The 15878-nt window shown below is 39.6% G+C and overlaps 1 protein-coding gene across 1 annotated transcript in view; it reads right to left on the bottom strand.

Moving 5' to 3' along the window:
* Positions 1-10734, bottom strand: part of nell2b (neural EGFL like 2b) — a 54249-nt gene extending 43515 nt beyond the window's left edge. Inside the window, exons 1-7 of the mRNA XM_053650016.1 lie at positions 10586-10734; positions 6369-6542; positions 6158-6254; positions 5851-5923; positions 4384-4466; positions 3603-3731; positions 3370-3472 (exon numbers count right to left, since the gene is read on the bottom strand). Coding sequence (XP_053505991.1) covers positions 3370-3472; positions 3603-3731; positions 4384-4466; positions 5851-5923; positions 6158-6254; positions 6369-6542; positions 10586-10734 — 808 coding nt within the window. The remainder of the gene's footprint in view (positions 1-3369; positions 3473-3602; positions 3732-4383; positions 4467-5850; positions 5924-6157; positions 6255-6368; positions 6543-10585) is intronic.
* Positions 10735-15878: the final 5144 nt, after the last annotated feature.

Here is a 15878-nt window from a genome sequence, read left to right as displayed (position 1 = left end):
TAGGTGGATCGATATTTTTCTGGAGCCTCGGCTCAGACCTTTTTGCCAAGGGAAACCCTACCAGGAGTACTAGCCTCCAGACAACATAGCTCCAAGTTTCACAGGACCACACAAGCCCTTCCACCACAACAAGGTTACAATCCAATGGAGAGTAACGATGGTGACTTTTAAGATAGAGAGAACCTCGCCCAGAACAGGGATACCGGGACCCACCCCTGTAGCCAGGCCTGGGGGTGGTGTTCATCGGCGAGCGCCTGGTGGCCAGGCAAGCTTCATAACCTGGCTGGGCTCCGCCCGAAATGGATGCGTAGAGCCGCCTTGTGGGCCCACCACCTGCAAGGCAAAGGGTTGGGGTTGGGTGCGATGCCAGATTGGCAGCAGTATGGATAGACCTAGATGGACTGGACCTTGGCGATGGAGACTGGCTTGTGGGATGTGGAATGTCATGTCACTGGTGGGGAAAGAGCAGGAGGCTTTCCGAGCGATCCACGCATATAGGTCTCCGGAGTTGATTGAGAAGTACTGGCTGGCCAAGAGGGCGGCAACAGGGGAGGTCACCACAGTGAAAGCTCGGGTATGGAAGGAGTTTGGAGAGGCCATGGAGAATTACTATTGGACAGAATTGCAAAGTTGTTATGGCAAACCATTCGGCGCCTTAGGAGGGAACAGTGGGACAGCGCCCAAGCTGTTCTCAGCAAGGGTGGGGAAACACTGTCCACCACTGGGGAGATCGTTGAGAGGTGGAAGGAACACTGTGAGGATCTCCTCAACCCAGTGGGCATGCCCTCTGTGCAGGAGGCAATGCTGGATAGCTCCAGCAAGATCAGATCTATCGCTGTAGCTGAGGTTGCTGCGGCGGTCGAGGGTCTCTATGGTGGTAAAGTAAAGAGACTATCCAGTTTGGGGGCTTGGAGGTGGCATCGCTGCTGTTCTGCTGATGATGTTCTGTTTCTTGCCCCATCCGACTGTGATCTCCAACAAGCACTCGAGTGTTTCGCTATGTGAAGCAGCTTGGATGAGAATCAGCACATCCAAATCTGTGGTTATGGTTCTCTCTCGGAACAGAGTTGATTGCCCTCTCCAGGTTAGAAGGTAGCAGCTGCCTTTAGCGGCGGAGTTTAAGTACCTCAGTGTTTTGTTCATGAGTGATGGCAAGGGGGGTGGGAGATTGACAGAAGGATTGCTGCAGCGTCTGCAGTATTGCAGGTGCTGTATCGGTCCATGGTAGTGAAGCGGGAGCTGAGTCCTTGGACAAGGCCATTTATACGTCAAATCTACCTCTCCATCTTCACCTATGGCCATGAACGTTGGGTAATGACGGAAAGGATGAGATCGCAGGTGCAAGTGGCAGAAATGAGGTTTCTCCACAGGGTTGCTGGATTCACCCTTAGGGATAGGGTGAGGACTTCAGTAATCCGGGAAAGCCACGGAGTAGAGTCTCTACTTCTCCGGATCGAGAGGAGCCAGTTGAGGTGGTTTGGGCATCTGGTAAGGATGCCACCTGGGAGGCTAACTGTGCGGCTTTACCGGGCATGCCCCAAAGGGGGGAGACCATGAGGCAGACCCAGGACACGCTGGAGGGATTATATCTCCTAGCTGGCCTGGGAATGCCTGAGAATCCCCCAAGAGATAAGGAGGTCTGGTTTGCCCTACTTAGTATGCTGCCACCGTGACCCTCACCAGGACAAATAGTGTAGAAAATGGATGGATAGATGGATCAAATAGACAGGAAATGTTTGTAAAATGTTTCTTTCCTATTTACGAATGCTTTGCTAGCTGGATACAACTTTATATTTTACATGTTTTTTAAAGTCTAAAAGACTCTTGTAGGCTAATTATACATTTATAAACATAACGGCCATGTAGTCCAATTATAATGACAAATGCAGTCATTCTCCAGTCAAAATTAAGTGCATTTTGAAGATGGAAACTAGGATTTTTAAAAAGAAGGCATTTTATTAGTATAAGATAATTGTATTAAATAAGACTGATAAGACCTAGGGTCTCATTATCAAAACATGTGTAAATTAAGTTCTACATTTGTTCTTACGAAAAGCCAGCATGCACAAGAAATGGTATTTATCACATAGCGTACACACGGGTCTACACAATGGCCGGTGATACATCCCACACATTCAAACATGGTGGAGGTAGTGTCATGACTTGGGCTTTCATGGCTGCTTCTAGCAGAGTAGAGTAGTAGAGTAAAACAAAAAATTGTTTATTTGGTATTTTTTATGAGTGGTGGTAGTCTAAGATTTAAGTAAGAAATATTTATGAGTAGATGGTTAGAAAATGCCAGGCCTGTCTCAATTATTTTCATGTATGGTCAAGTGTATACATAAAAAGTGTGTATAAACATAGACACATGTTCAAGCACAAGATAAACTTGTTAATTCACATTAAATGCATTGCGTATACATAGCATGGGTAAACATGCGTATACATAGTTTACACACAAAACTTCACATACATACTGTTAATAAATGAGACTCCTGGTATATACATGATGGTTCATGTAGACACAGCAGCAATGTAAGAACCATTGTTCACACACTTGCCTGCATACCGTATTTACGTCTGGGGGATTAAAAGTGACATCCACAAGATGGCATGTCAAAGCCAAAACATCCCTTCTGTCAGGTTTCCATGTCATCCTGTAAAATGTTTACCGATCTCATTCTGACTATTTTGGGACACGTATTTGTCTCTGAGCAACAGAACACAGCAGTTGAACACATGTCCAAGCTCTGTTAGATTGTCTTTAACACCATCCTCTCATGTGAATCCTCTGAATCTCATGTAGAACATTATGATAATCTAGAAAATCACAATTGGTAAACAGATCCTTTCGTGGCTGAATGAAAAGGTTTTTTTTTTTTTTTTAACTCAAACACTATAACATCTATAACAGGAATATCAGTTAGCATTCATACACAAAAACTGTCTAGAATTGGATAAAAGAAAGCGGTTGCAGACTCAGCTCTAGCTTGTTAACTCTGTTTGCAGAAATTGCGTCACATCTTGCTACACTGCCCCTGCTATTTACTGTATGTTAATATTATTTTTTTGGACATTGATAAACAATGCACGGAATGAACACAGGACATGCACAGCAGCCATCTTGTGTATGCCTAGTTAAAAAGCAAGCTACCTAACCTAAGTTGGTAAAAATGTGAAAAATAGAAGTTCTAAATACAGTGCATGTCTCTCCTTAACTGTCTCCGGTTCCCCAGCACCCATCATGTAACACAGGCTCCGAAAGAGTATTTCATCAGCAGCTAACAGCTTCCATCCAGTTTTAGCTCAGTCTCCGTGACTGTGTGTTAGTGTGTGTGTGTGTGTGTGTGTTTGTGAGTGTATACTCACGCTGACACTCTTTACAGCATGCTCCAGGAATGTAGGCTGGCGCAGTATCTGGAGGACATTGTGGTGCAGGACAGAAGATGCTCTCACACTCAACACTGCCATTCTACAGAGTACAAAAGGTTAAGACAAAGTTAGCATAGACAGTGCTAACCTTCTGCATTGCTTCAGAGGCTAAAATAGCTTTTATTTATAGGAGGCAAATAAATAAATAAATAAATAAATAAACCCCATACCAAACATGTGCAGTTCTTGCATCCATCTATCCAGACATCCTCATCTCTGTAGATCTCTCCGTTAAGTGAGCAGGTCCTTTCACAGTAACAGCCATCCAGAGTCTTCATTCTTTCTTCTGCACGGGCGAGCTGCCACCACACACAACAGTATTACATGATGAGAGGAGAGAAGAAGAGAGTCTCAGTACATCAGACACCTGCACACATGTTCAAACCAGATTTAAAGGATTTAGACTCGTTTTTAACTCGTAAGAACGACGGAAACACCTAAAAATATTTTGTTTTCAACATGAAATGTTGAACAAAACCCATAAAGCCTGTTGACTGAAATATCATTTATAATGATCGATTTGTTCTGGAAATAAACACTTATGCATGGATTTAAAAAGAAAAAAAAAAGATTTAATTTATTCAGTCAGTATTATATGATAAAGCTCTAAATCTGTGTCTAATAATCTAAAGTGATAATCAACATAAACACATAAACCCAGTACGTTTTTATGATCATCCTTTAGTTTATGCCTGATTGTATAACTAGGGTGCCATTTTTTATTTAGATATTCCAAATAATCTTCACAGTGTAGCCAACCTTTCCGTAAGTAACAGAATTAATTTGTGCATGCTACAAACTAAATAATGCAGAAAATGCATGTTTAAGCCTAAGGTTTATCTGTCATAAACATAAAACATTTTTTTTGCTTTAATAAACAACTACAAGCTGAAATGTACTACTCCGTCAGTAGGCAATCTTGGCTGCTCCGTACAGCAAAAATACAGCTACCTTTCCAGATGTTTTGGCCAAAATGTCCTGCAGCTCCATGATTTTCTGTACCAGACTATGGAAATCATTGCAGGTTGGACAAGCTGAAACATCAACAAAGGATAGCTTAATGAATAATTAAAATGAATTATAGCTCATTTTAGTGTATTCTAGCAAACAGGTTTATTATAACCATACAAAAACATAAGAAATAGGCCTGTCACAATAACTGGCAATATAACAATAATTGCAATAAACAACATTATTGACATTTTAAGACCATGATATGCCACAGATATAATAGCAAATGACTACTAAATGTAGTCACTATTTCGGCATGTTATATTCATACATTTTTATTAAACTTTACTCTGACTAGAATGGCATTGAATATTAGTCAACGGCATTTTAGTTGATAAGAAAATGCAAAAATTAAACCAAATATTCACACATTTTATATATTACCTTGAACATGTATCAACTAAAACATGTGAAGACTGCCCTTGTTGTGAAAACCTGATCTCTTGAAATAATAACATTAAAATGAGTACACTGCTATAGTAAATATTGTGATTTTTTTATGCTTTAGTTATTTATTGTGCATGTTTTAGTGCGTTGTTATGGAAAGAGCATATTCACAACGTGACTTAATGTTCTACCTAGCGCCTTACTTGAGTTCATTTTGTGCAGAAGCAAGTTGTAATATTAGGTTTATGTTTTGTATATGTCTGATTAATCTCATACGTGTACAGGATGTGTGTATATGTCTGATTAATCTCATACGTGTATAGGATGTGTGTATATGTCTGATTAATCTCATATGTGTATAGGATGTGTGTATATGTCTGATTAATCTCATACGTGTATAGGATGTGTGTAAATGTCTGATTAATCTCATACATGTGTAGGATGTGCGTAAATGTCTGATTAAGCTCATATGTGTATAGGATGTGTTTGGGTGAGTTAATTAACCCGCTAGTAAAGCGCTTCACTTCACTGTTCAGCTTCAGTGTTTGCAGCTTAAGCGACTCAATCCCCGACGTTATTGACAACGACTAGATTATTTGAAACACTAGAACTATTCTTTCTAGATTTTTGTTCTTCAAAAAACATTGTTAGTGCATTGTTAATATCTTGCGTGTCATTTTTCCAACAGTATGTTTTAATTAAAATCGTTGCTAGTGCTTGCTACACATCTTAAATTTGAATGCAGTTTTTGCATTAGAATGTGCATTTTTATCATAAATTCAACGAATATTCAAAGTTAAGGAAGCAGGCGAGAGAACAGAAGCAGAGCGAATGGCGAAAAGGTTGGTGACATTCATTCTTATGTAAACAAACGTGCATGTAAACACAATGGACAAATATCAAGGGCAGCACAAATGATCGAGGTCATGTCCATATATCGTATGATAAGTTGATAAAGTAATTATCGTGACAAGCCTAGTAAAAAATATGAACGTGTTCTTTGCAATGATGTGCACTCACTACGGTTGAGATCAGGACACTGTGAGATGTATCCTTGAGGCATGAACACCAACTGAACCTCCTGCATCACACCCTAGGAATGGGAATTAGGCAGAGAGAAAACTAAATATGGGCAGACAGAGTCTGACACAAATAACTATTCACTGGAGGTCTAACAGAAGTTCATTAACGTCAACATTTTGACAGAAGCTGGCTTAATCATAGCCCCAGATTAAAATGGGTTTCCTCATTTAGGACACTTCATTGGCATGGCAAAATGTTTCTGAATATAAATCACACAGAGTTGACATCAAAGCAATAACCATACCTTAAAGAATCCATGAACGTTATTTCTTTGCCCGAGCCACACAGTTGTACCTGCAGGAATGTCCATAGATGGTGTCTCCACAATCCTCTCATAAATTCTAAAAAATAAATAAATAAATAAATAAATAATTTTTGGGTTTTATTTGTTTCAAAGTATGCTTGCTAGACAAAGTGATCAAGCCATATAAAAATAATGTCAGCATCTTGCCCACCTGCTGCAGTCTACATAAAGCACAAGCTGAGTAGCGCTGAGTGTCAGGGCAACTCTATGCCAGCGAGCATCTGCCAGGTTGTAGGGAAAAATCTCTGTGCGGTTCTGCTGTTCTGCCATCCGGTAGTGCAGCCGGATTTCACTGTGCTGCCCGTTGCTCTCAAGCTCCAGATACCTGTAGGTTTGATTGGCTTCAATTTAGCACATGGTTAAAGGAATACATTCTTATCTCTTTATATACGTAATAGTAAACTTTCCACATGTCTGTTGGATTCTCAATTATGATTGGTCAGAAGGTGTTATAAAACTAAAATAATTTTCTACAATCAGTCCATACAGGATTTCAGAGGTTTTTTGTGATTGTTGTGGGCAAAAATGCTTGATTTTTCTGCGCTTTTTTCTTCTTCAGAATTTGCGATGCAATTTGCTGACTTTTTGGTGCTTTTTTGACAAAAACTACTTGAGTTGGCGAAATTGCAGTCTTTCACAGTGATGTTTGTTGTTAAATGAGAACTTTTAGCTGTACTCACGTTTGACGCATGTGAATCGAAGAGGGCTTTGACTGTATGTGTGTCGTGATGACATCACGTGACCTGTTTTGCCCAAAATCTCCAAAAATGCCAAGCTCTTCCAAATATTGCGGAGTGTTTTTGGATGATTTTGTGTCCATTTCTGTGATCCTGAAGGGACTGGACAACAGCAGCTCTGTCAAGTCACGGGTCACATGTTTTTCTTCAACATTGAAAAAAGTTTGAGTATTTAAGAAACTGCTGAGCTCCTGGGATTTTCATGAACAACAACCTGTAGAGTTTACACGGTGTGAAAAACTTCCAGTGAGCCACAGTTGACAGGAAGACAATGGTCAACTCAAGTAACCACTCGTTACACATGTGGTGGTTGGAAAAGCATCTCAGAACGAACAACACATTTAGCCCTGAGGTAGATGGGCCACATCAGGTTCCAAGAACAGAAATCTGAGGCACAGAGTCACCAACATTGGACAGCTGAAGATTGGAAAAATATTGCCGTTCTGATGAATCTCAATTGCAGCCACAACCTGCAGATGGTAGGGTCAGAATTTGGTGTCAACATAAATCCATGGACCCAACCTGTCTTGTGTCAACAATTCAGGCTGGTGGGGGGAGGTGGTTTAATGGTGTGGGGAATGATTTTTCAGCACACATTGGGCATCTTAATACCAATCAAACGCTGTTTTAATGCCACAGCCTATATGAGTATTACTACTGACCATGTGCATCCTTTTATGGCCACAATTCACCATTTCGCAAAGCAGAAGTCACTTCAAACTGTGAATAAACCATGAATATGACAGAGAGTTCAGTGTACTTCAGTGGCCTCCTGAGTCACCAGAACTATAGTCACAGTCCACTTTAATAGGAACATAGGAACACCTGTACACCTGCTCATTTATGCAGTTATCTAATCAGCCTCTCATGTGGCAGCAGCACTATGCAAAAAAAGTAAGGCAGATACAGGTCAAGAGCTTCAGTTAATATTCACATCAAACATCAGAATGAAGAAAAAGTGTGATCTCTGACGTTGATCGTGGCATGGTTGCTGGTTCCAGACGGGCTGGTTTGAGTATTTCAGAAACTGATGATCTCCTTGGAATTTTACACACAACAGTCTCTATAGTTTTCACAGAATGGTGCAAACAAACAAAAAAACACTGAGTGAGCGACAGATCTGGCCTTTGATAAGAGGAAAATGGGCAGATTGGTTTGAGCTACCAGAAAGGATAGAGTAACTCATATTGTCACTCCCCGTGACCCTGAAAAGGAGTAAGCGGTAGAAGATGGATGGATGGATGGATGGATGGATGGATGGATGGATATTATCACTCTTTACAACCGTGGTGAGCAGAAAAGCATCTCAACATGCACAAAACATCGAACCTTGAGGTAGATGGTCTACAACAGCAGAAGCCCACATCAGCTTCCACTACTGAACAAGAACAAGAATCTGAGGCTATCATCTGCACGGACTCACCCAAACTGGACTGTTCAAGACTGGAAAAAGACCAGATTTTTTTTTTTTCATTTATCTGATCTTCAACCTCACGGTTGGCAGAGACAACTCTTTTGGTCAACTCATATTGAGAGTTAACACCAACAGATTCCAAAATGCAAATGCCACATTTGAAATCAACTCTAGACCTTTTCTCTGCTTACTTGTAAGTGAATTAATGTAGGAATAACACACATCTGATGTTATTGAACAGCTACGCATATAAAAAGTGCTGGTGAGAACATATCCATTATTTAATTTTAACTCCAATATTCTGTGGTAGACAGCTGAAATAACAATTACTTAATGTCCAAATATTTATGTACCGGACTGTACATGGTTTTATGTTTCCCACTTTTGCAAAAACAGTGTGGTGACAACAACTTTTGTTTAATGAAACCTTTTTTTTGTTGTTGACAATTTGGTTTGAACTTGGTCTCTCCCACATCTGGTTTAAAATAACACAGTTTATGACCAACTGTAACAATATGGGCCGGTTCTAAAGACAATGGATCAGTGCAGCTACACACTTGTGATTGCAGTGCCAAAGCTTAAAAATGACAGCTAACGAATTTATATCTAGATGTGGCTCATAATTAATTTGGACACATTTGGAATCGCTGGCCATCGTTCTAGCTATAAAGCCCCAGTGTGGTACCAATCAATTACATTATGTCACATATATCCAGCTAGTCATTAAACTATCACACTGTCTGGCTGTGTGTGTCTGATTATTTAACTATATATTTTCCCATTGATCTGCCAATCCATCTTCATGACAGCAAGAACCCATGCAATCAGATACTCAATCGAAATCAGAGGATCAATCAATCAAACTTGACAATCAGCAATACCTGCTTAATCATTGCCTAACCCTTTGACATCACAATTCTACAGTTGGGTCAGCATGGTGAAATAATTATAAGTGTCTCCTGGTATTGCGAACCATGAGGGATTTAGTGGTGTGTCTATGTCTAATATAAATTACAGCAAAATTTCTTTCTTTGCAAATCCCAGGTTGTTATTGTCAGCCATGATTGAACCCCTGACCTTCTGATCATTAACCCACCCAGAGCCTTAACTGTTGAGCCACCACGGCTCACGTGTCAGCATTGATTCTAAAAATTATGTACGGGCAACATTTTAGTGCCCTAAAGCAATTTTATAATCCTCACAGATGATCATTTTGTCATGTAGTCGACTCTGTGCATGTATACTGAGGAGACCTTAAAGATTTGTTTCAAAATCAAATATCAGATGCCACCTCCATAACAACAAGCTGTTTGGATGAGCTGCGAATAATTTGCCCTTTCTGAGAGAACAGAAAAAATGCAGCTCACGAACTTCCAAGTGTGTGGAACCAAACATGAAAACTTATGTTGTCGGAGGAGGAGACTATAATCAAACATTTTAACCATGATCACTATCAGCATGTTTGTTAACATAAGGGGACTGCATCCACGGAAAACCATCTGATATCCCACTGTAAATGTCGGGGGAGGATTAGTGATGCTTTGGGGCTGTTTTATGGCTGAAGGTTCAAGCTTGGTAAAACCAAGTACAAGGATATTTGATATTTGGTTGTCTCTGGAGGTTCTCCAGCCCTGGGTTTTGCTCTTGTGTGATGTGGAAGCTCTGATAAGCTGTGACACCAAGCAATTTATCATAGCTACACAGAAAAGTCCTCAGACACCTCAGAAGAAGCATTAATACTTCCATCAGGATGTTATGTACTATAAACTATTAGGAGTAGACTGCAGTAGAATCAGATTCCATTTATACTCATTTATAAGGATTAATTAATACTGATACTGGAACTACAGCATCTTGCCACAATACAATTAACCTCATAAAACATCTTAAACATAAAACTCAGCATGAGGAGCTCGTTACTGTTCCTTAATTAAATATAAATGTACTTTATTTACAGCTGGGACTTTATGGAAGCATTTTTCCAAAATGAAATGTGAATGTATACCAAAGACATGTATTTGGTCTGAAAGACTGCTACAGATGCATAAAATAAAATATGAACTTACTGCAAAAGTGATTGCAGCTGGTACTTAAGAACCTGGATAATATCATCTTTTTAGATGTTTGAGGCTTCATGTGTTTTGTTACAGCTTCACAATAATCAAGAGTTTTTGACAGTTTCCCCTTCCACTGATCTCATTTCAGTGCAGCATGTACCTTTGTTCTCCATGATGGATGGACAGCAACACTCCCGAGTTGAATTTATCTTGTTTGAGTGTCAGCAGTAGGGAGATCTCCACTCTGCCTCTGAGCTTCTGCAGAATTCGCTCTGCAACTCCTGCTGAGGCTCGCACACTCCTCCTCATCCCTGTGAGAGAGAGAGAGAGAGAGAGAGAGAGAGAGAGAGAGAGAGAGAGGATCAGCAGTGCAGTTTATTGCACAAGTGCAAAAAATAGTGCATAAGAACTGTGCATTATAAAATGTGGTTAGACATGCTAATTAGCATGTCCCATTCCTTTTAAAAAGGAGTGTGTGCACAAATGACCATTTAATAATGATATATGATTCAATTTTACACTGCTTTTTTAAAACCAGCTAAGATAAATTATTGGCTAAGAAAGGTTATAAAAAAATATTGCCTTTGTGATTAATTAGCTTAAACACACTTAAAATATGAGCCTAATGAAAGTTTTATTTGAAGTACATTTTATTTCACTTCTCCAAGTCAATCCAGAGCTCAGGTACACTGGCAAAAAAAATATATAATTGAATTTACTTAACTGAAAGGTGTGTAGGGTTCCACCTGATTGAACTAAGTTAGATTAACCCAATTTAGATTAATTCCAACAAGATTTGATCATGTATTCTCAAAGCCCTGAATAAGATTCAACTCCACACTCTCACCCAGTGTCAGGGATTTCCCCCTCACGCTGTGTGCTTCTGCAAGCAGCGCATAACAGCCATGTTGTTAAGTTTGTTTACATTACAATGTGTGTTTTTGTTTTGATTCATGTCATGTCCTGTCTCACTCATGTGTCCTTATTGCTCCCACCTGTCTTCAGTTTCACCCTTCTTTGGTTTGTATATTTAAACCCCCTTTCGTCTTTGTCCTGTGCAAAGTAATGTCCAGCGTTTTTCTGCGTGTCTTTACTAAACCTTTTGTTTCTGCGCTCGCTAAGTTGGTTCTTGATCTTGTTCTGTATCTCATTTTTGTGTGTTTTTAGGATGTCCCCTTGACATTGTTGTTCACTGATCACCTGACCTCTGCCTGTTTCCCACCTGCCTCTCGAATAAAATGCGTGAACTGCAATTGTGTCCGTCTCAACTCCCTATACATGACACCCAAACCCAGGTTGCGTGTGTTCTACAACAGCCACATTACCGCTGCACTATCTACCACACTGTTTAACTGCATTAATAACGTAATGCATAATCTAATTGGTTTATGTCAGTACCATGTGTATTGATCACGCTCACTCTACATAATTCAAACTAGTACACAGTAAAATCCCTAGTGTTGAATTAACACCCAGAGTGTTTATATGAGTCCAATGGACTTATATATACACTGTAGGGTGTGAATTCAACACTGTGGGTGTTAAATCAACACTGGTGATTTTGCTGTGGAATTAGAAACTTGTTTAATTTTAGTATAAGCAATGATGAGAACATTTTGCTGAAAAATAATAATATTTTTATATATACTATACGTAATATTTTTTTCTTAAATCTGACTGACCAGGTACTTAATTTTTTCCATTGTACTGTTAATGTTCAGTTCCTTTGCATCTTCTCTTTGTCCTTATGGGATTGCACCAGCTTCTCCGGGTGCCTACTACAACCTTATAAAATTTTTAGTACGTGGGAATGTGTGTTATCGCTATCTGGATCCACTGCAACAATGACCAGGATAAAGTGGTTACTGAAGATGAATGCATACATTACTCTCATATATTCAATGTAAGACTAGGCTAATTAAACACAAGGGTGCCAAAAATTATGGACTTGAAATTACAAGAAAATGTATTTTCTGTCTTTTCTATCACTTTAAAGGCTGTATTACAAGCACGGCTTCCAAAATCCAGAGATCCAAAGGCAATAAACAGAAAACAAGTAAAAGGTCAGTGAACAGAAAATAAGAATTATTACAATTATTACAATATCATTATAGCACTAACACTGTCATACATTAAAATAATTAGCCGTATCATTAAAACCACCTGCCAAATATTGTGTAAGTCCCTCTTGTGCCACCGAAACAGCTCTGACCCGTTGAGGCATGGACTCCACAAGACCTGCGAAGGTGTGCTGTGGTATCTGGCAACAAGATATTAGCAGCAGATCCTTTAAGTCCTGTACTGTAAGTTGCGAGGTGGGGCCTCCATGGATCAGACTTGTTTGTCCAGCACATCCCACAGACGCTAGATCAGATTGAGATCTGGGGAATTTGTCAACACCTTGAACTCTTTGTCATGTTCCTCAAACCATTCCTGAACAATTTTTGCACTGTGGCAGGGCACATTATGCTGCTTAAAGAGGCCACTGCCATTAGGTAATATCGTTGCCATGAAGGGGTGTACTTGGTCCGCAACAATGTTTCGGTAGGTGGTACGTGTCAAAGTAATATCTATGCGAATGCCAGGACCCAAGATTTCCCAGCAGAACATTGCTCAGAGCATCACACTGCCTCCACTGGCTTACCTTCTTCCCATAGTGCATCCTGGTGCATCTCTTCCCCAGGTAAGCAACACGCACGCACCTGGCTGTCCACATAATGTAAAAGAAAACGTGATTCATCAGACCAGGCTACTTTCTACCAATGTTCCATGGTCCAGTTCTGATGTTCACATGCCCATTGTAGGTGGTTTTGGCGGTGGACAGGGGTCAGCATCTGACCAGTCTGCGACTATGCAGCCCCCTGAACCCGTGATGCACTGTCTATCATAGCCAGCATACACTTTTTCAGCAATTTGTGCTACAGTAGCAATTCTGTGGGATTGGACCAGACGGGCTAGCCTTCGTTCCTCACAGGCATCAATGACCCTTGGTTCACCAGTTGTCCTTGCTTGGACCACTTTTGATAGGTACTAACCACTGCATACCGGGAATACCCGGTCTAGCCATCACAGTTTGGCCCTTGTCAAAGGAAGGGGGGGGGGGGGGTGGCTCAGATCCTTACACGTGCCCGTTTTTCCTGCTTCCAACACATCAACTTCAGGAACTGACTGTTCACTTGTTTCCTAATATATCCCACCCCTTGACACATGCCATTATAATGAGATAGTCAATGTTGTTCATTTCAACTGTCAGTGGTTTTAATATTATGGCTGATTGGTTATGATTTTAAATATAGTTTAGAAAGTGGAAATATGCGATTTTGCTGGAAAAAAAAAAAAGATATCTTAGCAAGTAAACATCTTGAATATAGGCAAATTCAATTAATATTTCTCTTAGTTACATTGTTTTTAAACAAATATAAGATTTTTAAACCTATTTCTAAGCATTTTACTCAAACTTGAAAAGAGTAAATACGTCAAGAATCAGGTTTAATGGTCTTATATTTATATTTATATTCAGGTTTAATATATTTGTTAGGTAATAATAATCTCCTAATGGTAAATATTAGATTACCTTTCCTTTATTCAAAACATCTTTACTTGCTGAGAGATCAATTTTCCAGTGCTGAATAAATTTCTATGGATGTTGCATCAGGACAGAATGGTGGTGATTTCATGCATTTCAATGAGTTGAATTTAAACTCTGGTTAGAATGGAAAAGGATCTGCTCTGTAAGATGGACGAATAACAGCATCTCAGAAATGTTTTCATTGTGAACTGGCCTTGAGGCACTCTACGACAACAGCACTGTCACCATAGGAAGCAGGTAAAACATTATACCAACATTGACATTGTGATTATAACTGCTATTATTGTCTCCCAACAATGACAAAGAATTTGGTACGCCTGGTATTTCCTGAGTTTTTTTTTAGTCAATTTATTGATTATTAACTAATAATATAATGTCAGGTGCATAATAATGCCTCTGTAGTTGTCCGATTCATGTTTAGTAGACACTACTAGGTTCATTCATTTATTTATTCATCTTCGGTAGCCACTTGGAGTCACAACGGATCAGGAGCCTATTCTGGAAATACTAAGGTAGAGCAATTCAAAGCTATTCAAAACAAATCTATAAATGAACACAAACACAACTAGACATTCAATTAGGACAAAAGAAATGATGCCATATAAAATGAGAAAGAGCTAGTGCGTATGTGTACACTGTAATGGCTGAGCTGCTTTAGTGGGATATTTACACAATGGATTATTTTCAGCTCTTTGCGAGTTTTGCCTTTTATGGTCATCACTAAATCCAAATCAGTTGTGCTGTGAATGTTTTTGGTGCTTTAAAGGTGATTGGCATTTACCAGCATACCCATGTGAGTACAAAGACAATCAGCATTATCTAAATGCTAAATCTGGTGGAAATTTATACAAACACACAACTTTACTATATGATCGATACACTATATGGCCAAAAGTATGTGGACACTTGACCATTCACACCCATGTGCTTTTTGAACATCCCATTCCAGGTTTAGTCCCGCTTCGCTGTTATAATAACCTCCACTCTTCTTTGAAAGTTTTCCACTAGAAAAAAGTTTTCCGTGACTGTGGGGATTTGTGATCATTCAGCTACAAGAGCATCAGTGAGGTCAGACACTGATGTCGGGAATGAAGGACTGGCACACCGTCAGCATTCCAGTTCACCCAAAGGCGTTCAGTGGGACTGAGATCAGGGATCTGTGCAGGACACTCGACTTCTTCTACACCAACCTTGTCACACTATGTCTTCATGGAGCTCGCTTTGTGCACAGGGGCATTGTCTATTGTAAAAAGCGCTATACAAATAAAATTGAATTGAATTGTCATGCTGGAACAGGTTTGGGCCTCTTAGTTCCAGTGAAGGGAAACTGTAATGCTATAGTATACAAAGACATCCTATACAATTGTGTGCTTCCAACTTTGTGGCAACAGTTTGGGGAAGAACCACATATGGGTGTGATGATCATTTTTGACTCTGACTCTATCTACCCACCAGACTGGACTGATCCTTCCTCTAGTTCTGCCTGTAGCCTCCTTCAGTTAAGAATCACTCGCTGCTTTTGAGGAGATTGCCAAGAGTTAGGTATACATGGATAGCCTAAAGATTGCACTTACTGAAAACAGTTTACACTCAAGTCTTGTTCATTATTAACTGGATAACATGGATACTATTGATTTAAAGTTAAAAACACTAATGAAATAAAAAATGACTGATGTTCATACTGAAGATCCTTTCAATGCACTTTGTACTGCTTGAATTTATAGTATACATTTGTGGCGTTTTTCCTTGCCATAGTCAGCTCTGGCTTGTTCTTTAGGAATAAATCTAAATTCATATCCGGATTTCTGTAAAGCTGCTTTGTGACAATGTCCATTGTTAAAAGCGCTATATAAATAAAATTTTA

The sequence above is a fragment of the Ictalurus furcatus genome, chromosome 19 (genome assembly GCF_023375685.1).
Source record: "Ictalurus furcatus strain D&B chromosome 19, Billie_1.0, whole genome shotgun sequence".
NCBI classification, from domain to species: Eukaryota; Metazoa; Chordata; class Actinopteri; order Siluriformes; family Ictaluridae; genus Ictalurus; species Ictalurus furcatus.
Note: the sequence above shows the minus strand (reverse complement) of the source record. Positions and strands in the feature narration are given on the sequence as shown.